The 26,966-nt window shown below is 36.1% G+C and overlaps 1 protein-coding gene across 1 annotated transcript; it reads right to left on the reverse strand.

Moving 5' to 3' along the window:
• Window positions 1-966: 966 nt before the first annotated feature.
• On the reverse strand, window positions 967-11,396 carry LOC111023123 (subtilisin-like protease SBT4.14). Its single transcript, XM_022300478.2, has 10 exons — window positions 11,287-11,396; window positions 11,099-11,196; window positions 10,893-10,990; window positions 10,587-10,730; window positions 9,784-9,889; window positions 8,992-9,508; window positions 7,881-8,203; window positions 3,934-4,042; window positions 3,245-3,458; window positions 967-1,770 (listed from the first exon to the last, which is right to left on the reverse strand). The coding sequence occupies exons 1-10, from the start codon at window positions 11,374-11,376 to the stop codon at window positions 1,229-1,231; spliced, it is 2,241 nt and encodes a 746-aa protein (XP_022156170.1). The 5' UTR covers window positions 11,377-11,396; the 3' UTR covers window positions 967-1,228.
• Between the last annotated feature and the right edge of the window lie 15,570 nt (window positions 11,397-26,966).

The raw sequence follows: 26,966 nt of genomic DNA on the forward strand, positions 1-26,966 counted from the left end.
ATTCATGGGTGTTAGATTTGCATGCTAGAATCATTCAAGTAGCCTTGATCAAGCTATCTTGTGGAGTGGTTCGAATCTTGAGTTTAGAAACAAGCTTTCTCTACTCTTGATATTGATCATCAAGGTAAATCCGTCCTAACTTCTTCCTTGGGTTGACATCATCTCGATTTGGGGGTTTTAGCATTTGTGATCTAGGGGTTTGCATTACCATAAGGGTTCTTAGATCCAATTGGCTATTGTTTTCATATCAGTGGGGCCCCTTGGTCAAGTCCCAGAGTCAGCATTTAAGAGAACACCCATCTACTCCCCTAAAGTCGGGGAGGAGTGAATTCCATCTTGTGAAGTTATGTTCCCAACTTCCCACTCGGTGTCGTCCCCAAAATGGTAGGAATATTGAGTCGGCAACTCGGGCCACTCTCACCCATACAGATCAAAGGACGAGCCCTCACGGGCAGAAGTCTATAACTCACTCAGGATTGAGAATAAGTTGTTTGGTCATCCTATGAAATAGCAATCTATTAGTCAACAGCGTTACATCTAAAGATTGTCTAGTTCGCAGTCCAGTCTTATACAAACTTATTGTATAGGATACTCCCACTCGTATGTCTCCACACGAACGACTTGGATCGTATCCATAGTGGGCGGTATCCATAGTGTTGTCAGGATAAGGTACCCAGCCTTATTCATATACTATAGACCCTTTAGGTTATTCACGGGACATTATCCACTCGTATATCAGGGGTATATCAAATATATACCTCGTATATTAGAGGTATATTAAGTATATACCAGATAATAACCTTGGATGTTTAGTTTATTGGATTTTGGACAATGCAATGCTTTTAATTCAACAATAAACTTATTGAATATAAATTTATTTTTACATAATACAAACTACGAATTTAGGGCACACACGCAATGCAGAGAAGGTAATTTGGCAGGATGATAGCAAATGGTTAGAAAACATAAGTTTTGAAGATGGGGATATATATCAAAGTGGGCTTGTAAAAATGGTTAATCACCCAAAAAAAATTCCAACAATTTTACAATTGTAACTTAATTAAAATAACGATTTTCCTTTCCATCAATTATGCCACATAAAATGCAAACATAGTCCGACACATAACAACCTCGTAAAAGAAATCCATGAACAAAAGAATTATTTACGACTCCAAACATCCGCACTCTTCATTGTTAGAAACGAATAGCAGTTCAGTTTTGTCCGTTGTTACTGGGATGGGCTGTAAACAACGACCGGGCTTCTGACAACATGGCCGACAGTTTTCCAAGTCAGCCATCCAGACACCATTTTCGCCGGTGGCAACGGACTTGCCTTCACAATGACCTTGAACGTGCGTTTCTGCAGAAGCTGCGTGAATGAGAGAGTGGTCGGAGCCACCGTGACCTCCACCCCTTGGGGAGCCACGACAGTTGCGTTGTAGAAGGAGACGGCACGACCAACGTTGGTGACTTGGCGCTGGAACACAGCCACGGTAGGGCGTCGAGTTCCTCGAACACTGAGTTGAATCGTTGGGTAGTTGAGCGAGTCGTGGCCGAGTCCTCGCGTTAGGGAGGGGCAATTTATGGGATTGGATCCGGCGAGAACGGCGATTGAAGATGCAGTATAGCCTTCGCTGCAGAGGAACTTGATATACGAAATCTCGTGGTCGTCGTAGACTAGGCCTGGATTTTTTGCCCTCGATGGATTTATGTTTCCAGCGCCGTACGCAAATTCCCCTTCCGCGTTCATTCGCCGGTTGATAGGTCTCGCTTCATAATGGAAATGGAACACATTTATTATCTGTCTTTATTTTCTGTTATGGTGTAAAATTGGAATTCATGGTTTTCTTTTATTATTACATATGGATTTGTAATTTTTGCGCGATTTAGCTTGAATTATTTATCATATTTTGTAGTTGATCTCTTTCTTTATATTTTTGTCTTAGAAGATTTTATTTTTATTTCTAAGTTTTCTATTCACTCGGAGTTGCGCTATGAGTCAATAATGAACCAATATTGACAAAATGGAAGTTTAAAGTGCATATAGTAAAATAAATCTAAAACTTCACGATCAAAATAAAAATAAAAATAAGTACTAGAAAAATTGCAGTGGGTAACATATTTTTTTTGTATGTATTTCGAAATATGTCCCATATTTTTAAAATTTTCAAATATATCAATAATTTTCACTAGTATATCAATGGTATATCAAATACTTATATCAGTAGTATATCAGACACTTATATCAGTAGTATATCAGACACTTATATCAATAGTATATTAATATCATATATATATTGCACAAACACTCATATTAGTAGTATATCAGATATATATCACATACATATTTTAAGTATATCATAACTCATATCAGTAGTATTTCAGATGTATATCACATACATATATCAGTAGTCAGATATATTATAGACATATTGTAGATATATCACAGATACATATCATTTGGATAAAGTTGTCATTTTAAAATTAGACATCGATTTTTTTTAAAAGTGCTATATATTTGAAAAAACTAAGTGTGATTGCTATTTTGCTAATTTTACTAAATGTTTTTTACATATTTGCAACTGTCTTAAGTATTACACCTGTTATAAAGTTAGTTTATTTTTTTCATATATATCTAATAGTTAATATTATGAAATATTGGTTAAATAAAAAAATTAATCCAATAAAAATGTATTATTTCTTGTTTTTTCTCTTAATTAGTTTCTATTTTATTTATTCGCAAACTTTTAAACTATAATTCCAAAAAGATTCTATTACTACTAAAATATTGATGTGATGCATTGTCGACCTAACCAGGGATTATTTGACATGACCATATATAAAGAAACTATCTAGATAAAATAAGATTAGGTAGATGAGTGAAATACATCTAAGTCGCTTTTTTTTTCTTTAGTGTCCACCATTGTTTTATCCAACTTAATTAGTTGACTCCCTCTCACGTCATGCTCTACACCAATGGTGTCAAATAATCACTAGTTATTTCTTAAAATAGCATGATCTTATCATAATCAAAATTGAATAAGGAAAGTTTTAGGGCTCTCACTATAAAGTTGAAGTTGAAGGTACACTAAATTGAAAGACAAACACCTATTAACCTGTCCTTGAAATAGGAGTTAAATAAAACCAAGGATGGATATTAATTAGATGAAAGCAGAGGAAATTTAGAATGAGTGATTAGATTAGGTTTCGGAAGGTAAGAGAAAAGATAAGGAGAGTAGCGTACCGGTGGTGATGAGGGCGGATCTAATTGCTGCCGGAGACCAATTGGGGTGGAAAGACTTTACATAGGCGGCGGCTCCGGCGGCATGGGGGCAGGCCATGGAAGTGCCCGACATGAGCGTGAATTTGGAGAATTGGGTGTCCCCTTTCAGCCCCGTCAGCGACTTCAGTGGCGTGTAGGCCGCCAATATGTCTACTCCTGGCGCTGCAATGTCCGGCTGCATAAGCCCATAAGTAATAATAATATTCAATCCACACTCTTATCCCTATAGCATTGTATCATAAGAGTTTTATGATCGGTTTGGTACCTCAAAATTCGAGGGATTTGAAATAAATTTCTTTGTTTGGTAACTCAGGATTTTTTAATGATTTGAAATCTTTTACAGGATTTCAAATCTTATTTTTAAGTTAAAAAATTTTTGAAAATCAATGGGATCGCATGTTTGACACCATTTCATAGAATTTTAAAATAAATTATCTATTTAACTTCGTCATATTTTAATTTAGATTAAAACTCTAAATCAGTAAATTTTTTTTATGCTTCCTAGTGGACATCCAAAGAAATTTAATTTAATTTATTTCAAATGATTGTCGTTTGATAAAAAATTTAAAAATATTTTTTTGGATTTAAAATTATGGAAATGAAAATCATTTCGTTTAACTTGAGGGCAATTTTTTCTTTTTCACTCTTACCTTCAGAATGCGGTTGGAGCCTGGGTTTGGGCCTCTGGCCGAGAATGCAGCCACGAATGGAGCTCTTGCTTTCATTTCACTTGTTTTGTATATCACTGCCCTTGGTGTCCTGTTTTCAAACCAAACCAAAAACACTAAATCAAACCCATTAATAAGCACTCTATCTCTAACGTATAGCTTGAAGTTGATCTCAGCTTGATTCCTTTGATTTTAGGAGATATTTTCATTATAATTGTAGTTATAGTTATTCTTATGGTCTTTCCGTCAAAGTTTTCAAACTATATATACGTATCGTGACTGGATCTTAATAGCTTATTTAGATGACACATTTTGTTTGAACATAGCAAAGATAGAAGATGAGCTAGCGTTGGTGTCGGGATTATGGAGCCAAAATAGGAAACCTATATCCTATTAAGAAAATGATTTTTCAACACTATTACCAATTTCTACTGGGAGTAGGATATTATTGACTTATAAGGATTACAATATTGTTTTCCTATAAGAATTAGGATATTTGGTATCTTATAAATAGAGTCTTTATGTTAAGGTTTCATTTGTACAGAATCCAAATAGAAGGGACTTGAGTGGTTGTGGGCAGTGTTGAAAAGGATTCTGTATCCAGTGGGTTTAGTGAGTGTTTTTCATTCTTGTACCTAAGTATAGTGTGTTATAATACTTAGAAGCTGGAGGGCTTTTGTTGGGACCTCTAGGGGATATTTTTGGGGAGAGTTTTGTATTCTAATCCTTAAACAATTATTAGTGAATTACCCACATCTGAGTGGAAGACTGGACGTAGCCCTTAGTGGTGAACCAGTATAATTTGCTGTGTCGTTATTCTTGTGCTTTTACAGTTTTCTTCCTATTTTCATATATTTTTGTTGTGTTTGGATATTTCTGTGGAAAAGGAAATTATTCAGGGTCTACAATTTCCCAACAAGTGGTATCAGAGTTGTAAGGTCGCATCATCATAGGTGACAGATATCAAGCACACCATTATTATGAAGGGGTCTTGAAGTTCAATGGAGAGAATTTCAGTTTTTGGAAGATGCAGGTAAAGGATCTTCTTACATGCAAGAAGATACACAAGACTTTAGGGGAGAGACCAGTAGGGATGCCGGACAAGGATTATAATGAGATGGATGAGCAGGCCGTTGCCAACATCAGAATGACATTACTAATGAATGTTTGTAGTCTGGTGGCGAAAGAGACTACAGCGGAAGATTTGTTGAAGGCCTTGCAAGACAGGTATGAAAAACCTTCTGCCAATATAAAGATACTTCTATGGACGAAGTATTTTAATATCCACATGGATGAGGGAACCTCGGTGAATTCCCACATTAATGAACTCACCGATATCTTGAACAAGTTAGAAGGGATGGGTGTCAAGATTGACGAGGAGGTGAAAGCTATGAGGTTGTTGACGTCTTTGCCTGACAGTTGGGAGACGATGAAGATCGCGGTGTCGAATTCGCTAGGGGAAAATAGCTTGAAATTTACAGTTATTTGTGATGCCGCCTCATCTGAGGAAGCCCGGAGAAAATTAGGGAAAATGTCTGCATCTACTTCAGGGGCAGAAAACGGGGTTGAATCAACTTTGGTAGCTCAGAACAAAGGGAAGGCAAAGATTAGTTACAATGGGAAGCAGCAGCAGAGATATAGCAGGGGTAGTGGGAGTTCTAGTGGAGAAGTAGAGTGTTATTACTGCCACAAAAAGGGACACATTAAACGCTTTTACAGGAAGTTTAAAGAAGATCTTGAGAAGGGGAATACTACTGCAAACGTTGTAACAGAAGAAGAATAGATTGAAGAGTTTCTAACTTGTGTTCAGAGGAACATATCTGTAGACTAGTGGGTGGTTGACACTGCAGCATCAGCGCACGTTGCTTCAGACAGACGTTGGTTCTCATCTCTTACTGTAGGTGATTATGGCTCAGTGAAGATGGGGAATGGGAGTATCTCCAAGGTGAGAGGAATTGGAGATGTTTGTTTGAAGACAAGAGAAGGGGCCGAGTTGGTGCTACGAGGTGTCAAGTATATTCCTAGCTTCAGATTCAATTTGTTATCCGCAGGGAAGCTAGATGACGATGGCTACAGCAGTGAGTTTAGTGGGGGTTGTTGGAAGCTTAAGAGGGAATCCAGGGTGGTGGCAACAGGCCACAAGAGATCTTCTGTTTATGTGTCAGAGTTTGGGGTTGCCAAGGATTCACTGAGACAGACGATGCACAGAGTAGCTGCAGATGGTTCAGGGCGAGACCTTAGAGGACCAGCAGCATTGATGGCCAGAACAGATCAGAAGAATCTGCCATCAGCTCAAGTAAAATAGTTGAGAAGTACAGAAAAGGGAAACAGGAATTTGATAGGCCATCGAGTTCATAGTTCAACTGTCAGACGTTCAGGCAAGCTGGTGAAGTCGCATAGGCGAATTAGTGCATTGAAAGGTACGAGTTCTGTTTCTAGTGTGGCGACAGACTTGGGTGGAAGTGCCAAGTCATCAGAGGAATCTTCCTTCAAAGGTCGTTGGGTTCGATCGAGAAAGGAAGTGGCGGGGACCACTTAGATCAAATGGGAGTACGTGGCTATGTCTCTAAGTCTGGGGGACAAGACCACGTAGAGCTGCTTAGTCTCGGGGCAGAGTCAGACGATGCTTAGGTAGGGCCAAGCAGTGTTGATCAGTTCGTTGATAGAGGAGTCATAACTGTGCCTTGACAGAGGATGTCAAGAAGTTGATGGGGCACTGTTGATGCAGTGGGAGGTAGAGAATTGTTGTTTTGTCTCCAAGTGGGAGATTGTTGGGATTATGGAGCCAAAACAGGAAACCTATATCCTATTAAGAAAAGGATTTTTCAACACCATTACCAATTCCTACTGGGAGTAGGATATTGTTGACTTATAAGGATTACAATATTGTTTTCCTATAAGAATTAGGATATTTGGTATCTTATAAATAGAGTCTTTATGTTAAGGTTTCATTTATACAGAATCCAAATAGAAGGTACTTGAGTGGTTGTGGGCAGTGTTGAAAAGAATTTTGTATCTAGTGGGTTTAGTGAGTGTTTTTCATTCCTGTACCTAAGTATAGTGGGTTATAATACTTAGAAGCTAGAGGGCTTTTGTTGGGACCTCTAGGGGATATTTTTGGGGAGAGTTTTGTATTCTAATCCTTAAACAATTATTAGTGAATTACCCACATCTGAGTGGAAGACTGGACGTAGCCCTTAGTGGTGAACCAGTATAATTTGCTGTGTCGTTATTCTTGTGCTTTTACAGTTTTCTTCCTATTTTCATATATTTTGGTTGTGTTTGGATATTTCTGTGGAAAGAGAAATTATTCAAGGTCTTCAATTTCCCAACAGTTGGTAGACCGGCCAGAGTAGGGAGTTTGTGTGGTGTAAATATCAGAAATCATACATCAAGTAGGGATTTTGAATAAAGAGATAGAAAATAAGATAGAAAAAAGATGGATTTTGATGCACATTGTCAAAAACTATAACCTTCAATAAACTCACCCCGTTTCTTCTTCTTTTTTTTTATTACTGAGGAGTCTACGGTCATTTGGTCTTTATGTCTTTGGGAGTATGCGCACTATTCCCATATCCGTAGATACGCAAGGGATCATTATTTGGTTGGAGTTGTGTTTCATGTGATTTGAACCCAATACCTTAAAGATATTACTTGAGGCTTCAAACCACCCAAACTATCACTTGGGAACTAAACTCGCCCCTTTCCTCACCCAACCTCTTTTCTTCTTTACTCAAAAACACATTTGATTTAGTGATTTCATTTTTCTTTTACTCAACTCAAACACTAATAACATCGCACTAACATAACATAGCTTTCACATGTATCTATACTGAATGTCAACTCATTTTCCACGTCTAAAGAAAACATCGTCACAAGGAAATTTTTAATAGATTTAGCAAAATTAAAATCAAACATAAATTATTTACCTTGTGGACTTGATATAGCTTTCAATAGAAGCACCAACAAAGCCACTAACCATGGTGGCCGAGGCCATGAAGATTGGGTCACGGTCAATAAACTGATCGGTTTGAATGATAGTGCCGTCAGCTCCAAGTGATTTGACAACAGAATCAGAGCCCGGAGTCATCATTTTGCAAAACACAAGCCTTCCTTTGACCTTTGCCGGATCAAGTGAGCCATCTGCACAAAAGCTTGCACTGTCTCGGCTATCTATGCTCCTCGCCGCATCACCTCCATCCACTAATGGGTACATTTTCTGCCTTGGATTGAATGTGTTTATTCCTATGCCCTGCATGGACAATTCATTCCATAAAACAAACATTGTTTTAGGTTGAACGATCTCCTCCCAATTATGTTATCCAACCTTAAATTTTCATTACTTCAATCATATGCGGTGACAATTCGAACATCTAACTTTTACGATAGTATATAATATCTTAGTTAATAAGTTGTGACATATTCAAGTTGACCTTATCATTATTAACGTGTGTTGCTTAAATATTTATTTGATATGCGATTGAATGATTGTGCCAGAACATTTGATAAATAAATAAGTAGTCCAAATAATAAAACAAAATAAATAAACAAAAAAAAAATAATTTAAAAGACATTCAACTTGTCAGAATTATATTTATCTAGATAATCATAACCTTTTGGTAGAACCATAATGTTATGTTAGAGGCTCTCAAACATTATGTTATAATTCTTAACTTTTTGTAAAATCTACCCCGGTATTGTTAGTTAATATTTAAAATACATTTAACATAACATTTTTTTAGTAGAACCCTCTAACGTAACATTTAATGTAGTAGATAATGGAAAAAAATTTGGCTCCTTAAAAGTAGGAGTAATTTCGTTTGACAATTAAGGGAGACAAATGCAAAAATAAAGAAAATTTATTAAAAAATTCATAAATTCTCAAATATTAATGTTGTTAAAAAAAGGAGTTATTTAACCTTTTTTTTGGGCATATAAATGCATTATAAATCCCAATCTTATTTCACCAGATCTAGCATAGAAAAATCATTATTCTTCTGGAAGTAAACAAAATATTCAAGCAAAGATACGCAAACTTACAGAAATGTTATTCCCGTTGCCCAACTCGGCTTTGGTGGTAAATTTTCTATCAATCGCACTGGCTGCCACAGTAAGGATCCACGGCGCGTGGTTAACAATGCTGCCGGCAGATGGGCCGGTGTTGCCGGCGGATGTCACGGTGAGAATGCCCTTCTTCATGGCATGAAATGCTCCGATAGAGATAGCATCCTCGGTGTAATTGTTGAAGCCCCCGCCGGCAATCGATATCGAGATGATATCGACGCCGTCCTGTATTGCTGCGTCGAAGGCGGCCAGAATGTCCATATCGGAACATCCAGTGGTGGTCCAACAAACCTTGTACATGGCGATTCTGCTGGATGGCACAGCGCCGCGTGCAGTTCCTTGGGCCAACCCGAAGAGGCTAGCGCCAGGAACTGCATTGCCGGCGGCAGTTGAGGCGGTGTGCGTCCCATGGCCGCTGACGTCTACTGGCGATAAGATGTCGATGGGATCAGGGGTGCCATCGAGCTTGAAATATCTTGCTCCGACCAGCTTGCTTTACCGTAGAAAAGATTTAACAATGGAAAATAAAATGTAGTCAATTTTGATGACGGTGTGATCTGTTTAAGTCAGTAAACCAATTCATCTTGTTCAACTTGCTCATTTCGTTTTGTTATCTCTTTATACCGTCACTGAAATCTCTAATTTGATCTACTTTTTAAAAATGCTTTTAAAGTCTAAGCTGGAAAACTAAAAAATAATAAAACAAAGGTTGTTGATTAAGCTAATAATTAAAGGAGTGAAAAAATGGAAAAGGGAATAAAATTTTACTTGTTGCAGCCAGAGAAATTGGCAAAGTGTTGACAAGTGCCTTTCCATTTCATGGGTGGAGGACCAAACCCAGTATCTTTGAAACTCTCCGCCGTTGGGGTGATCCCTGTTAATTATTCCTTTTTCATCAAGTTAAGTGAATAGATAATTCAATTTTGAATATTTTTTTTAAATCGAATTTATATAACTATCTATTATTTACAAAAATTTGTCAATTTTGCCGTTTTTGTTCTACTTTTATAAATCACGTGGATAAACATTAAAAGGAAAAATTAAATCGTTTTTCTCCTTCTACTTAGCTCGTGTCAGTTCTAGTCTTACCAACTTTCAAGCATATTTAACAAAATTAAACTTTCAAATGGATAAACTGTGAAATTCATATCTTTTTAAACTACAATTAAAAAATAATAATAATAAAAAACTTACTCGTAAGCTGGTTCAATAAATCATACAAAATTCAATCAATAAAATACTCAAAATTAGGTCACAAAGGTACCTGAAGCACAACCACAAAAATATCTTTATCCACAAAAAAATGTCAACCAGATGAAAAAAATATTTAATATTGCTAAAAAAACCAGTACTACAAAAATAGTCTCATTTAACCATAAAATTATTCATAACTATTAGCCAATCAAATATATATACAAATAGAAATTTAACTAACGGTTACTTAATTTCAAAACTTATTCAAGTTTAGTGTTTTAGTTGATGAAATTGAAACTTAGATATTAAAATGGGAATAAAAAAAGGTAAAAATTAAGATTTTCTCTTAAGAAAAAGAAAAAGATAGAGCAAGTTACCAGTATCAAATAAACCTACAATAATATCATTCTCTTTTTTGGGATGTCTTCTTACATTGGGAGGAAACCCAACGAAGTCCCATGATCTTGTTGTCTGTAGCTTTCTATATGTGTTTGGGATCACAGAATGCACTTCTCCCCTCTCTAAATGACATGCATGGTTAAGAAAACATAAATAAAAAAGAATAAGGTTAAAACGTAAATAAAGAATAAATACAGGCACCAAAGAGAAAATTTTAATAATATAATGGGATACAATGCAAATTAAGCAAAAAGAAAGAAGAATGCATATGGATATGAAATTACTCGATAATGTTTCCGCTTCCTCTTTACTAAGCTTCGCAGCAAAGGCATTGAAACTTTTTGTGTAGCTGTGGACCATTGAGTCTTTGGCATCAGCATGGCTACAAACATATAAAAACGTTAATTAGAATAGTCATTATTATATGATTGTCATTCTCATAAATATTTCAAAAGTAAATGAAATGGAAATATTTAAACATTTAACCTACCTTTCTTTCACTGACGTAAGAACATTGAGATGTGTTTCTACTGCATCGTTTTTATTTAAAACAGGTTCATTGTTGCTTAGAAAAACAATGAAATGGTTCTGCAAGATGTAATTAAAAAAAACACATAAATGAGATAATTGAAACTTATAAAAGCATTAAAATGACATGTAAATTTATCAATTCAAAACCTTGTCCTCGTCGTTTTCAACGGCAGCAACATATCCTATGACAAAGAGAAGAACAAAAACGACGAGACAAAAAGTCTTCTCTTTCAACATGATCACGGATGAATCGAGAATCTCCCACTCGATTATTAAAATAGCCACAACTCTCTCATATTTATAAGGTGTTGCGTTCGAAATGAAAGGATTAGAATGTTTCCACGGTTAATCTATTTAAAGAACATGAAAACTAAGCCGCAGTTTTAATTTAAAAAGAGAGAAGAAATTTGCAAATATAATGGTATGCATTTGGATCATGTGACAAGAACGATAGATTTAAAAGTTGTCTTAAAAGAGATAATTGGTTTTTTTTTTTTTTTTCATTCCTTCCTTGCAAAGTTGGAAAATATTTGAAGAAAGATAAACAATAATCGATTCTATACACATTTTGCTTCCTTTTGCTGGCTTTCTTTATGACATTTAAATATGAAGGCAAATTCCTTTCTCAACAATAATCATCGGTTTTCTTAATTATAATTCTTACTTGGACTATTATAGATGTATATAGGATGTATTTGATATCTTAATTATAATTTCTACGTAGACTAATTCGTAATTTGGGTTTTGTTAATGCCCTTTTGTCAATTACCATTTTTGTCTACATGTATGAACTGGGTTTTGCTAGTGCCCTTTTGTCAATTACCATTTTTGTCTACATGTAAAAATTTTGTTTTGTCAATTACCATTTTTGTCTACATGTATAAATTGGGTTTTGTTAATGCTCTTTTGTCAATCACATTTTTTTGTCAAGGGGTATATATTGGGTTTTGTTAGTGCTGATCTTTTGTCAATTACCATTTTTATCTATATATATACAATGTATTTAATTATGATCACACATTTTTAGATTAAATTATAAACTTCGTCCATGCATCTATTTATACATTAAAAACTATTTTGTATTTATTTAGTACTAAAAAATTTAAGAAAGTTGAAAATTCGTTCATTTTTTTTAATTATACTTTCATTCAATTTTTACCATTAATAAAAGACTGATATATATTACAATGCTCATTATACTAATTTTAATTGACTTAGCTTGATGTGGTGGATGAACGATTAGATATGATATATTGACCAACATTGTTACAAGGGAAATGATTGCAAACAAAATCTCATATTGGCTAGGTAGGGATGGTGATAGTATATCATGCTACGAGGGGTATAATATGAGATCATAAGTTCAACCCTACAAAGGAAATCGATATTTTGGGAGGTTTGCACACGACAAGGGAGAAAATTCTCTCAATTTTATTCAATTCAATGATTCTAAAGTGTCCACTGCTAGAGTGAAACACGCCTATTTATAGGCTAAGATTCTATGTCCAAACATCACATGCCAAGATATGTGGTCACCATCATAGGTACTCAAGATATTGTGTCAAATTACAAATTAAAATAATAAAAATTAAAACATTCTTTCCTAAAATTGAAAAAATTTCTAAAACTAAAAAGCAAATAAAATTAAAACAAAAATAATTTCTTCAATTGTTTTGAAAACAAATTAGGTCAACTCTTTTCTAACCTGTTTCAGGAGTGGGTGGCAAGGCACGTGATTTTGGCGCCAAGGATGGGTGTCAAAGGGGGTAGCGGCATCAACGAATGGGGCGCCTATAGGGTTGGTGTGGTGTGGCGTGCTCATGGGGGTAGGCGGTTGGCGTGCACACGAGGTGGGGGCGTGCAGGTGGCGAGGTGTAGGCGCGTGCTGGTGTAGGTAGGGGCGTGCGCTTGGGCGCTGGCAGGCGAGCCACGCGGGGGGGGGGGGGGGGGGGGGGGGCGTTGGCATGACAAGTGGGGCACGTAGGGGCGAGCGGTAGTCACTACAAGAAATAAGTTTTTTCCCGACGCTTCAAAACATTGAGAAAAATATTTCTCGACAAAATTTTTGCGTCGGCAAAAAAGTCGGGAGAAGCGCATCGGGAGAGGTCACACCTAACGCTTTTGACAAAAAGTCGGGAAAAGTTGATTTTTCCCCACTATATACAAAAGTCAGCAAAGTGATTTTTCCCGACTTTTTTTTTTAAAAAAACGTTGGGAATCTTTTTTTTCACATTATTAAAATATCAAATAATATGATTTTATATTAAATAAAATAATCTTCTTACAAATCAGGAGAGTTTAAACTGTACATTACAAAAGTTGAGGAAAGTTGCACCTATCTGCAAGACTATATTTCCGACTCTATCTAATCTTCTAACACATGAAGCTTTGCAGAACATTAACTCCCAAAAGTCCATGAAAAAACAACAAAACCATTATAAATGTTTAGTAATCCGAACTAGGTAAAGACTGAAAAGTAAAATTTTATACTGTCACAAGTCCTTAATACAATACAAAGAATCTTAGAGAGATATCAAACACGAATAATTTCTCTCTTTTCATAATAGAAAACAAACAATGAGAAGCCAAAATATTTCTCAACAACTCCAATATCTTGATCAATTTGTGCAATTCCTTCAAGAAATGAGTATGGCTAGTTGGGTAATGTGATAAGATGCTAAACTAAGACAAAAAAAAAAAAAACTTTAAACTAAACTCAACCTCTTCAATACTACCATTATCATTTATAATACAAATGAAGCATAAATTCAATCAAAACAAACCTCATCGCATTGTAAATTCAATAAAGAAGCAATCAAAATAAATAACAAATCCATTACTCATCAAAGTCAGTATCCATCCGATCCCCAACTCACCAACTCACACTAAAGACCGAATCTCATCTGTCTGAGATTATTCTAAGTTTCCAACATCAAAACCTCACCTCCCGATAATTCACCCATCTCATATATATCCACTAACCACACACACTTACTATCACAACTATCAATTAAAAAAATAGCATAAAACTTTCATCACACAATCTATTTACTATCACTAACTTCAACCCCCTAACTACATGACTTTTCTTCCTCCCATGCCCCTCTCTTCATTTTCTTCTCCAGCCTTCACTCTGTTCTCTCCTCCAATCTCCTATATTTTTATGAATGAAAATAAAACAAAGTAAATAATAAAACACAAATCACATGTTCAGTTAAAAAAAAAACTCAACAAATGAACCTTAAACGACGAGTGAGCAACATAATTGTCTCAAACTATGACTAATTTCATTTCAAATAAGCATAAATCATGCGAACAACATAAACACGACAATGATAGGTCGTTGTCTCAAACTGGCTACCATAACTACATGATAGCCACACAATTACTTCACCCAACAAGTACTAAATTTAACTATTTCCTGGCTACCCTAACTGCATGATAGCCACACAATTACTTCACCCAGGAGAAAAACTATATATACATGTTCAAAGAAGGAGCTGATTCATACCTATCCAAACGACGAATCAGATCCTGAGCTTTCTTGACTCATGATATGTGCAATTGTGCTCCTGAAGATGTTCAACTCGTTACACATTTCTTCTTCATGCTCCCACATATTATTACATTTCTTCATTCTTGCTCAATTGTTCATTTGACACATTTAGTCGTTCTCTCGTCTCTCTCGACTCTTCTTTTGTTTGTCTTAGCTCCGTCTTTTGTCTTTCAACTCTTTGTTTGTTTGCCTCAACAGATGCCACATTACATTTTGACATTTTTTGTATGGACAGATCTTGTTTTTCCCAACTCGTTAACATGACATTTGGCCACTTCCATAAATAGTGAAGCTCCTTCTACAGTCTCTTGAAAACCTATCTCTTAGCTTAATCCAATATCTATTCATTTTCAACTAAACCTTTCAAACTGAATTGCGATTAAGTTCGAAGCACTTGTAAAATTCAATCCTATAAGAATTCGATCTGACAAAACGTTATATGAACTTTGTCATAAAACTAGGGTCAGAAAATGTACTACGAAATCATAGAGTGCATAAAATTTGAGACATTATATTTTTGAAGTTTAGCCATTAAAACAAATTTATGAGGTAAAAACTTACGATGCCCGAGATACGCCATCTTCCTCCCTTTTGGCAAATAAATGGATGAAGTTTTCTCCCCACAAATTGAACATGCGTGATATCCTTTTACCGCACAACCACAAAAATTCCCATACGCAGGAAACTCATTAATAGTTCACAGTAATATAGCTTTAAGTGTAAAACACCGTTCTTGATATGCATCAAAACATTCAACTACATCATTCCAAAGCTTCTTCAAATCATCAACTAATGGAGTTAAATAAACATCTATGTCATTTCCTGGTTGTTTAAGACCAGATATTAATGCAGTCAACATCAAAAATTTTCACTTCATGCACAACCACGGGGGTAGATTGTACGTCACCAACATAACTGGCCAACAACTATATTTACTATTTTGTTCACCATGTGGATTGACCCCATCTGTTGAAAGAGCAAGACGAAGGTTTCTAGGCCCTAGACCAAACTCTTGCCACAATTTGTCTACTTCTTTCAACGAAATTGAGTCTGCTGGATGTTGTATATATCCATCACTTACTCTTTTTTTGGGCATGCCAAGATAACAAACTCGATATTTCTTTGCTTCTAAACATTCGTTCAAATCTTGGAATTGGAGAGAAGTACCACATGACTTTGGCCGGAACATTTTTCATTGCTTCCTTTGAATCTTTACGAAGCTTCCATCTTGATGTTCCGCAAATGGGGCATTCATCTGCATCTGATAGTTCTTTTCTAAACAAGCAACAATCCTTGCGGCAAGCATGAATCTTCTCATACTTCATCCCAAGAGTACATAAAGTTTTTTTTGCTTGATACATAGAATTTGGAATTTCATTAGGACTTGGTAACATATCACGAACTAATGCCAACAACTCAGTAAAACTTCTATCGCTCCATCCAAATTTCGCTTTCAAATTATATAACTTTAATAATGTAGATATTTTGGTAAAGTTCTTACAATTTTGATATAATGGTTTCGTCGCATCACCTAGTAGCTCATCGAAATTTTGTGGATTATCGTCAAAGTAATCATATGCAGCCTCAAACATCCCTATTGTGTCATCCAAATCGTCATCCTCAACTTCTTCTTGTGCACTAGTAGACATACTTTCGATGTTTCTTTTAATCGATATTGATTCACCATGTCAAATCCATGTCTTATAGCTTTGATCAATACCATAAACAAATAAGTGATCTCTTACTACATTCACATGTTGAGACTTTGCATTTACACACTTTAAACATGACAACAAATGACATTTGATCTTTTTGAATGTCGTAATACATTTTCAATGAACATCTCAACCCCTAAACTATACTCGGTTGACATTCTATTTTTTGTCATCCACGACTTATCACTAATTAAATCCCCACGGAGACCTTCAATATTCTCCATCAATTTGCTTTCAGAAAACTATAAACCTATGAGTCCGCAGAGTTAAAGAGAATAATCAATATATTTTATATTCTCTGTTAATGAATACCTTTGAGTGGCAGAGTTGAAGATGATTCCTAACAAATAATAATCTAGTCAAATTAAAAGATATTTGAAACAAAAATCACAACCCGCCAAATAACTAAGCAAGATCAACCTTGAAATAAGTCACTTGGATGTCCAGATTTTTACCATATAATCAAACAGTCACGAATTTGACAAGACATTAGATTATCTTTAGATTACAATTTCAACAAGTAAAATCAGAAAGCGTATGATTTAAAAAGCCTAAAGAACCAAACAGAACACTAAAAAAGAAATTATATGTTACATTACTTTACTTGTGTATTTGTTTTCGAGTACAAACATTTCCACTAAATTCCATATTTAGACATTGAATTATCCTCTAGATAGAACAAATTTTAACTAGTGATGGTCTATTCTCAAGCTAGGTAGCTCATCAACTCTCCTTCACTGGCACTTCCGACCACGGAAAAGACTCGTCCCTCCCGGTTACCTTCCCGATTACCCTCCAACGTAATAAATTTGAAACTACAGACCAAAATAAAAACTTTAAAAGTAAAACGAACCCAAGCTGATTTGTAAAATCATAAACTTTGATTTGTAAAAGACATCAAAATTGATGTGGACTTTGATGGGGATGAGTTACCCTTTCCTCTCTACTTTGTGCTGTTTTCAGTATTCTTATTCCTTCAGACAGCGGATTCTGTTTAAGACCAGACCAAAGGCCCTCATATCTAGTAAGGTTATAAATTTTGGCAACAATTTAAAAATGTTACTTGTAAAATAAAGAATTTATTAGTAACCAAATTGATGACAAAAAACATACTGGTAATCAAATCTATTCTAAATAGTATATTTGGCAACAATTTATGGTTGATAACATAGACAACTGGGAACAATTTGAAAGTCAATAGATTCATGTGTTTGGGTCCCATATAAACCCAAATAAGGTCGCTTGCCAAAGATTATCTTAAGAAATTTTTTGTTCTAAATCATGTCCTACAAATAAAAAGATAGAGGGGTTTTCAGGCATCAAAATCTCGATTTTTAAGCTTGACTTTTTGGTAATGCTTCAGTAACCTCATAGTTCATCTCTTTTGTAAATGTTGCTGCTGTTTCACATTGTAATCTTACTGAATCTCTTAATGAATTGACTTCATTAATAAACCATACTATGGTATTTTTCTCCATCAGAACCACAACCATTGGTGAAAGAGAGATTTCATGTGGTTAAAGATGTGAAATTCAATCATATCTTTATTGGTTTGGATTCAATCAGAGAGGTGAAACAACATGATTCATGATTCACTCATATTTTTACAGGAAAGAGAAGAGAAAAAAAAGAATGTTTTTGGTAGGCTTAGTTAGTCCTTAGTACTAGTATCATACTGTAACAAGTAAGTTCCCTCCCACCCTTACACTACAATGTAAAGCACATTGATTGTTCCTTTCCAATTTTATTCTATTTTAGTCTTTCGATTCTTCAAACCAAATGTTTGTCTTGAAGTTGGGATAAAAATCATTTGGTAATTATTATTAGTTTCAATGCAAAGAAGAGATAGGAACATTCCACAGAGAGATATGAACTTGATTGTAACTCTACAACCTCCATCTACACCGCTTTCGACCAGCAACGTATCCATCTAATAACCTCCAGAGTTCAATAAACAGAGATTAAGGAAGACGCAGAGAGATTGGTAATGCTCACCTTCCAAGAAAACCTCCTCCGAAAAATGCAACGCCGGTGGGCGTCTGGTAAAAAGCATAGCGTCGAGAGAGAGATGATTTGAGAGCCGGAGCTTAGGTGCGGGAGGAGAGATTTATATGTGATCTGAGATGATTCGCTCCCTGCCACCGAATCGAAGCTCACCGCTGCTGATTTTGTCGCTCTCTGCCGCCGGAACTTGCTCCTCACTGTTTGTCTCGCTCGCGCCTCTTGTACGTAGTCGTTTGCTCCCCTCCCCTCGACAATGGAGCAAGGTTCGCGCCGGTTTCACGAGAGGGTAGAGAGGGTTCGCGCGGCAAAGAGAGCTGGGGAGGCAAAAAAATTTCGTGTGTAAAAATTTTGGGTGAAATTTTTAATTTAGGGTTAAAATTGGGCACTTTTCATGGCGGGCCTCGCCCGCCACTAAAACTAAAGATACAATGGCGAGCTAGGCCCGACATGGATACTTAAAAAAAAAATTAAAATTAAAAATTCGGCATGTTTTTTATCGTGTCCGACATGGTTGCCTCCGTGTTTTTCTTGTCCGACATCTCCTCCGCATTTTTTTTTGTCCGACATTAAAACTAAGATTTGTTTTAGTGAAAGTTTATGATTGAGGATGGAAGAAAAGATTAGACCAATATTATTTTTCTGTGTTATTAGTATGATGTTTTATTTGTTTATCTTTAAAGGCTTGAAGAAAGTGGATTCTTTTAAGGAAATAAATCTTTGTAAGTGGCTAATAATGTTTCCTACCAAAATCCACAAATTTCAACACAAACAAAGGGCATTTTTAACCGACACCATCATTATATCAACCAACATCACAAAGGCCATTTTAAACCAACACCATCATTATATCAACCAATACCAGCGTGCTCACAACCAAAATATCAGCAGGTTGACACAATCAAACTAGATACCTAATACTCGCCTCAACTTATAAATGTTAACCCTAACATTTTAGTAGACTTAAATACCATTATCAATTTGTTAAAAGAAAAATTCATAACCCAACCATTAGATTTGAAAGAAATTAAAAAGATTATGTTAGGTCCATTAGATAATCACCTGGCCTGTGTTTTGTACCAATTTGTTAAAAGAAAAATTCATAACCCAACCATTAGATTTGAAAGAAATTAAAAAGATTATGTTAGGTTCATTAGATAATCACCTGGCCTGTGTTTTGTACCGATTTTACATGTTTGAGGAGTTCAAGTTGAAAGCAAAATTAAACCATGCCCATTTCATCATAAATTGTTGCCATAGGTTTTAGGATACTATCCTTGTGATCCACCACCCCTAGGTTTTGAACTTCATTGATTGAAGTTTGAGTTCACAGTAAAAACAATTAAGAAACAAGCAAAATGAATAAACTAACCATAATAGGCTAGTTAAAATTCAAAATCAGTAATAATCTAACATCTACAGTACAATGAAACAATATTCCACAAAATGATAACACATTGTTTATGCAAGAATATGCACAATAGTGTTTGTTCTGATCGTAGCTCGAACCCGGTCTCCGGACCGACCTGAACACTTGGGCGGACCTGCACAAAAAGGTGAACACTCCGACGATCAAGTCAGTATAGGTTGGATTCCCAGTTTAGTTCGAGGTCCAAAAAACATACCTGAGTGTGGAGTGAGGTCCTCTACTTATGAGTGGTAGTCCCGTTAATCTCGCGACGGTTACACCCGGTGATCTCGGGACTGATGGTTACACCCGGTAATCTCGGGACCGACGGTTACACCAATCACGCCGCTGACAATTGCTCACATTGGACCCGCCGAACTTCCCAGTAGATCGGACCTTGACCAGGTCGCACCTCGACCCTTATACTTAGCACCTGTCAATGCTAGTGGTGGTAATCTCGGCGGTTCGAGTTGGGCATGACTCATGAGTCATTTTGATGCACCAATAGCTAGCTGTCCTCCACGTGTCCATGGTATTTTCTCCCCCAAACAACATTCATTCACTAAAACAAGAGACATAGCCAAACAACATTGGAAAAATGAGCAACTTGTGGGGAAGGAATAAACATTTGCTAATATTTTTTCCATTTGAAAAATCTATTTCACTAACACGCTCACATACGAAAAAAATAAAATAAAATAAAAAATCGCTCACATGCAGCACCAAGAAAGTTCATACAGAAAATAGAAAGAGCATCCAACGTGGAGTACAATTAAATTATCCCATAACAAAAAGCAAGTGCAATAATAAGAGGTGCACATGAGTTGCTCAAACACCCTTATTAAATAACACCTAGGCGTATTGGTAATCTTTATCTTGGAACATGATGTTAGGGTCTAAACGTATTGACTTAAATCATATATGACATCCACACACTGCCTGTCACTGAGTTTTTATTGCCTCTGAAAGCAAATACAATAAAAATCCCTATGCTGGTTGACCTTAGATTTACCACAGGAGTTCAAAGAGCCTCTGAATGGCCATTGCTAAGTGCAATGCCCTTATGAAAACTTGATATAATTTCAAATTGGGTAATAAAGTCTTGACGAGGTTTTGGGAGGATAAATGGGTGGGAAATGGAGTCTCTATTTTCTTCTTTCCCTAGACTGTACGCTCTGGACAAGAGCATCTCTAAAGCAATCTAGAAATGTATAGAATAAGAGACAAATGGGTGGTGCATTCACTTCAGGAATATCGAGCAACTTTGTTTATTGAGGTGGGACATGCTAGGTTAGATTAAAAAGGCCTTTAGTTTGAAAGGTAATCCCACCTAATATGTTTTCTCGGTTCCCGTTAAACTATTTCTCTCATCCCTACTTGTAATGAACACTAATCTGGCTTTTAAAGTCATCAAGCTACCAATTCTAATGAAATAGAAAATGGAGATATACTACATATAATGTCTCAAAGAGCATCCAAGTAGAGAAGCAAAATGCCAATTTCAAAGGTCAAACAGCTTAATACTTCACAACCCACCAAAGAACTGAACTAACTCCAAATAATTTATAGTATAAACCCCACGAACATTCTTCCCACCTCCCAAATAACTAGTAGCTAAATCTGTAGAAAAAACCGGCTGATTCATGAGCAAAGCACACAAGACAGAATGATAGAAGAACACGATAAGAATGCTAAAAAGGTAAAAAAAGATAACCAACAATGAGAAAATGAAAACAATGGAAAGTAGAAGAGTTGCCGAAGTAATGAAAACGTTGGTAGAGTTGCTGAAGTAATGAAAACGTTGGTAGAAGTTTCCATCTGCCAACGTTTTTCAACATGTTGGCAAAACTTTCCATTTAATTTGTCAACGTTTTACCAAACGTTGGCCGATCTACTATTCTGCCAACGTTTTGAAAAGCATCGACAAATCTACTATTATGCCAATGTTTGAAAAGTATCGACAGATCTACTTTCTGCCGACGTTTTGTAAAGATCGGCATATTTACATTTTTACCAATGTTTTTACCAAAAACATTGGCAATATTTATTTAATTTTGTTTTTTAAATAAAATGGGCTAATTTCAATCTCGACATTCTTGAGAGACCTCATTTGAAGGTCAAATACCAAAATATCAAATACCAATATATCAAACACAAAAATATCAAATACCAAAATATCAAATTCCAAAATATCAAATACCAAAATATCAAATACCAAAATATCAAATACCAAAATATCAAATATCAAAATATCATCCAGGTTCACATGTTTCAAAAGTTCTTGAATTTACACGTTCAATATGTTTCAAAAGCTACAAAAACCTAAGTAGATGTTTTATGCCTCTCGAGACAAAGGGCATGATACACCTGAGGGTTGACTTATGAAACTTTCGAAGTAGTTTTTGAAGTTACTGAACTCTCGTAGATTACTGGCTAAAGCTTCTTTAATCCAACTTAAGCGATCTTCGGTATTGTCCAAACCGTTCTTTAGTCTCCCTCAATTCGTCTTTAGTCGCCTTTAATTCTTCTTTCGTCTGATTTAGTTCCTCCATGACTGTTGGATCGTAGGATGAGCTTCCTCTTCTCGCTCCTGGTGATGGGCCCAACCCCATGCTTACGACGAATCCCGATCGAGGACCGAATACAGTCCAACAACAATTTGCTTCTATTGGTGGATCGGTCCCTTCTGGTACAGGTGCATCCCTCATGCCCTCTAAAGCTTTCTGCAAAAATGGGCCATGCATTGTGTAACAATACTCCAATTTCATATACTCGTAATAGATAATTAACAAACTAAAACTTACATGTGTTGTTTTGGCATGGGGGTTTACCCATCATTTTTCAGGATTATATCTTGTCTCTTTAAACATTTGGATGTGACCGATCTCCATACCAAGCTTGTCTTTCTGCATTTCACATGAATTACACCGGTCAGTGCAAAACATACAGTAATGGTACGTGTAATTATCAATTACGCATAACTACCAGTTTTTGTTGCATACGGTCGAATGTTTTAGACCTGGCCTAATGATTGTAAGTGATCTTTGACCTACTCCTTTTGTTTGTCTCTGACTTTTCTTTATGAACAAAATCAATTGGCGATCAGTACACAATCTAACATGTTACTTAAAGTTGTAATAAGGAAAAATGGGAGCGTACCTTCCATTCAGGAGTTTCCCATCAGCACACAGCACTCACCTAGCTTCTCAATTCATCGATGTGGCTTCCTACGAGCTACCTCTAGAGTTCCATTTTTTTCTGTAGTAGGAATACAATTCTACCCGATACTGCTTAAATGTCAATTAAATATGCTTATAGACGAATTCTTTCATCTTTGCCGGTGAGATGTTCACGTCGAACCAGTTCTGGAACGATAACATTATAATTAATGGACATATGTTGTATCATTTTAATGTATTGAGTAAAAATATTGCTTACAATAATTACGCGTAATGATGGCTAAAAATATTACTTACAATAATTACGCGTAATGGTGGCTTTTCCTATCATTTCCTTGTTGGGTGTGTTGCCTTAAACTCGTAGTTTGTATTTATGTAAAAACAAATTTATACTCAATAAAGTTTTATTCAATAAATTTGTTGAATTCATAGCATTGCATTGTCCAAAATCCAATAAACTAAATATCCAAGGTTATTATCATGTAATCGTGACAGTATATATATTGGGTGTATATTTGATATACTGGGTATGTATTTGATATACCCTTGATATACTAGGTATATATTTGATATACCTCTGATATACAAGTGGATAATGTTCCGTGAATAACCTAAAGGGTCTATAGTATATGGATAAGGCTAGGTACCTTATCCTGGCAACGTTATGGATACGGCCCACTCTGTAAATATTACAGACAACTCGATCCAGGTCGTTCGTGTGCAGACATGCGAGTGGGGGAATCCTATACAATGAGTTTGTATAAGACCGGACCGCGAAAGAGCCAATCTCTAGATGTAACACCGTTAACTAACAGATTGTTATTTCTTAAGATGACCAAGCAACTCATTCTCAATCCTAAGTGAGTTATGGACTCCTACCCATGAGGGCTCGTCCTTTAATCTGTATGGGTGAGACTGGCCCGAAACGCCGACTCAATATTCCTACCATTTTGGGGACGAGACCGAGTGGTGAGCTGGGAACATAACTTCACAAGATGGATTTCATTTCTCCCCGACTTTAGGGAGTAGATGAGTGTTCTCTTAAATGTTGACTCTGGGACTTGAACAAGGAGCCCTACCCTCTCACTGGCCCGAGAGGGACTTCCGATTATTGGTCGGAACATAACCGGGTTGTTCATTAGAGGAGCAATGGTATTTAAGGAGTAAGATGTAACATAGGGGTAAAACGGTAATTTGACCCAGCTTGAGTTACGAGCGCTCGTGAAGGATTAACTTGTCATCCATGGACACAAAAACATTCTGCATGAGAAGACTACAACTACGGGTCTTTAGTGGAGTGACCCGTAGTTAACGAATGTTGATTAACTCGGTCAATGAGTTTGACTGATTAATCTCGTATCGTTAGAGCTTCTGATTTGTAGGTCCATTAGGTCCCCTTGCTAGCTCACAACGGGTAAAACGAGGATCAAGTTTTTTGGAAAAATTTGAAATGTTCAAATGATTGAAGGGATTATATGTTTATTGATACATTATAATATATAGTTAATTCTAAATTAAAACTATATATTATGAGAGATATTATTTGAATAAGATTCAAATAAAATTAATATGAATAAGATTCATATTAAAACTATAGGTTAAAAATAATGTGCATAAGATGTACATTACGACTATAGATTATACGAGAGAAATGTTATAGAATATGATTCTATTTTTATGATAAATAATTAAGTGTTAATTATTTATATATATATATACATAATTGATTAATTAATTGTTAATTAGATTAATAATTAATTAATTAATAAGATTAATTATATATATATATATATTAATTTGATTAATATTTATTTAATTAATATTAAATTAATAAATCACTCCCCTGCTTAATTCCAAGGGAGCAAAAACAGAGGAGTTACACAGAGGTAATCCCAAGGCATTTCTCAAGCATTCTCTCTCAATCAAGGTTTCTCTCTCAATTCTCTCTCTTGTTCCAAATCAAAGCTGCCACAAGCACAAGCACGATCTCGTACCCAGAGGATAGCACGGAAGATCTTTTGGTGGTGTTCGGGAGATTGAATCGTTGCAGAACAGTTCTTCAAATATAAGTTTTCGCCATATTTCTTATTCTTGCACATTTGATTTTGTTTCTAAAAAATTCATGAACTTATCTGCTCCCGATCCGGGATTCACATCCCATCATTCCTCTGGTACCTCCTTCCACTTCGTGTACTCCACCGGGCTAATATTTTCTCTAACGACAGAGCCTATAGCATTCGAGAACCATGTAACATTTGCACATACTGGCTTAACGTGCTTCTCGTCAATTACAATTTTGATTCTCCCCTTTTTTTCCACCTCCTTGTCAATTGTTGGATGTGACACTAATAGTCTTGGATATGAGTGATTTTGACGTTATCCTTGGTATGGAGTGGTTGGCTGCAAATCATGCCAACATTGACTGTTACGAGAAAGAAGTCGTTTTTAAACCACCATCGAGGACAAGCTTCAAATTTAAAGGATCCCAGACGAAGGTCATTCATAAAATGGTTTCGGCATTGAAAGCGAATAAGTTGATCAATCAAGGAGCATGGGACTTATTGGCTAGTGTAGTTGACACTAGATGACTACGGTTACAGTAGCTTCAGTACCCGTGGTTAAGGAGTCCGAAGATGTGTTCCTTGAGGATCTTCCAGGATTACCACCAATTCGAGAAGTGGAATTCTGCATCGAACTCGACCATCTCTAAGGCTTCATATAGAATGGCACTAGTAGAGTTGAAAGAGCTCAAGTCACAAATACAAGAGTTACTGGATAGAGGCTTCATACGTCCCAGTGTTTCGTCGTGGGGTGCACCAGTTTTGTTTGTGAAGAAGAAAGATGGGTCAATGCGACTATGCATTGACTATAGAGAATTGAATGGGGTGACGATAAAGAATAAGTACCATCTACCTCGAATTGATGACCTCTTCGATCAACTTCAGGGAACAGTTGTATTTTCCAAGATCGACTTGCGATCAGGATATCATCAGTTGAGAATAAAGGAGGAAGATATTCCCAAAATGGCTTTTAGGTCTAGGTATGGGCATTATGAGTTCATTGTAATGTCTTTTGGACTTACAAATGCACCAACAATTTTCATGGATTTAATGAATAGAGTTTTTAAGGAGTTCCTTGATATCTTCGTGATTGTTTTCATTGACGATATTTTAGTTTATTCTAAAACAAACACAGAGTATGAGGAACACCTTAGGAGAGTGTTGACAACTCTAAGAGTGAATAAGTTATATGCCAAATTCTCTAAATGTGAGTTTTGGTTGCTACAGGTGTCCTTTTTAGAACACGTGGTGTCAAAAGATAGAGTCTCAGTAGATCCAGCAATGGTGGAAGCAGTGACCAATTGGCGTCGTCCATCTACTGTTAGTGAAGTACGTAATTCTTTGGGATTGGCAGGTTATTATCGTCGATTTGTGCAGGATTTCTCCAGCATAGCCACACCCCTAACTCAATTAACTCGAAAAGGTAACTCGTTTGATTGGAGTGAAGCTTGTGAGTCGAGTTTCCAAGAACTCAAGTAGAAATTGGTTTCAGCTACAGTGTTTACCGTTCCAGACGGAACAAAAGATTTTGTTATTTACAACGATGCTTCTAAGAAGGAGTTAGGTTGTGTTTTGATGCAGCATGGTAAAGTTATTGTTTATGCCTCTCGTCAGTTGAAGAACCATGAACGAAATTAGCCTACCCACAATTTGGTGTTAGCAGCCGTTGTCTTTGCTTTGAAAATTTGGAGACACTACCTCTATGGAGAGAAAACCCAAATCTTTACTGACCATAAGAGCTTAAAATACTTTTTTACTAAGAAGGAGCTAAATATGAGAAAATAAAGGTGGCTTGAGTTAGTGAAAAATTATGATTGTGAGATTTTGTACCATCCAGATAAGGCAAATGTAGTTACAGATGCCTTAAGTAGGAAGATACCCCACACATCAACCTTGATCACCACCCAG

This window comes from Momordica charantia, assembly GCF_013281855.1.
Source record: "Momordica charantia cultivar OHB3-1 chromosome 2 unlocalized genomic scaffold, Mcharantia_2.0 BLBB01000002.1, whole genome shotgun sequence".
NCBI classification, from domain to species: domain Eukaryota; kingdom Viridiplantae; phylum Streptophyta; class Magnoliopsida; order Cucurbitales; family Cucurbitaceae; genus Momordica; species Momordica charantia.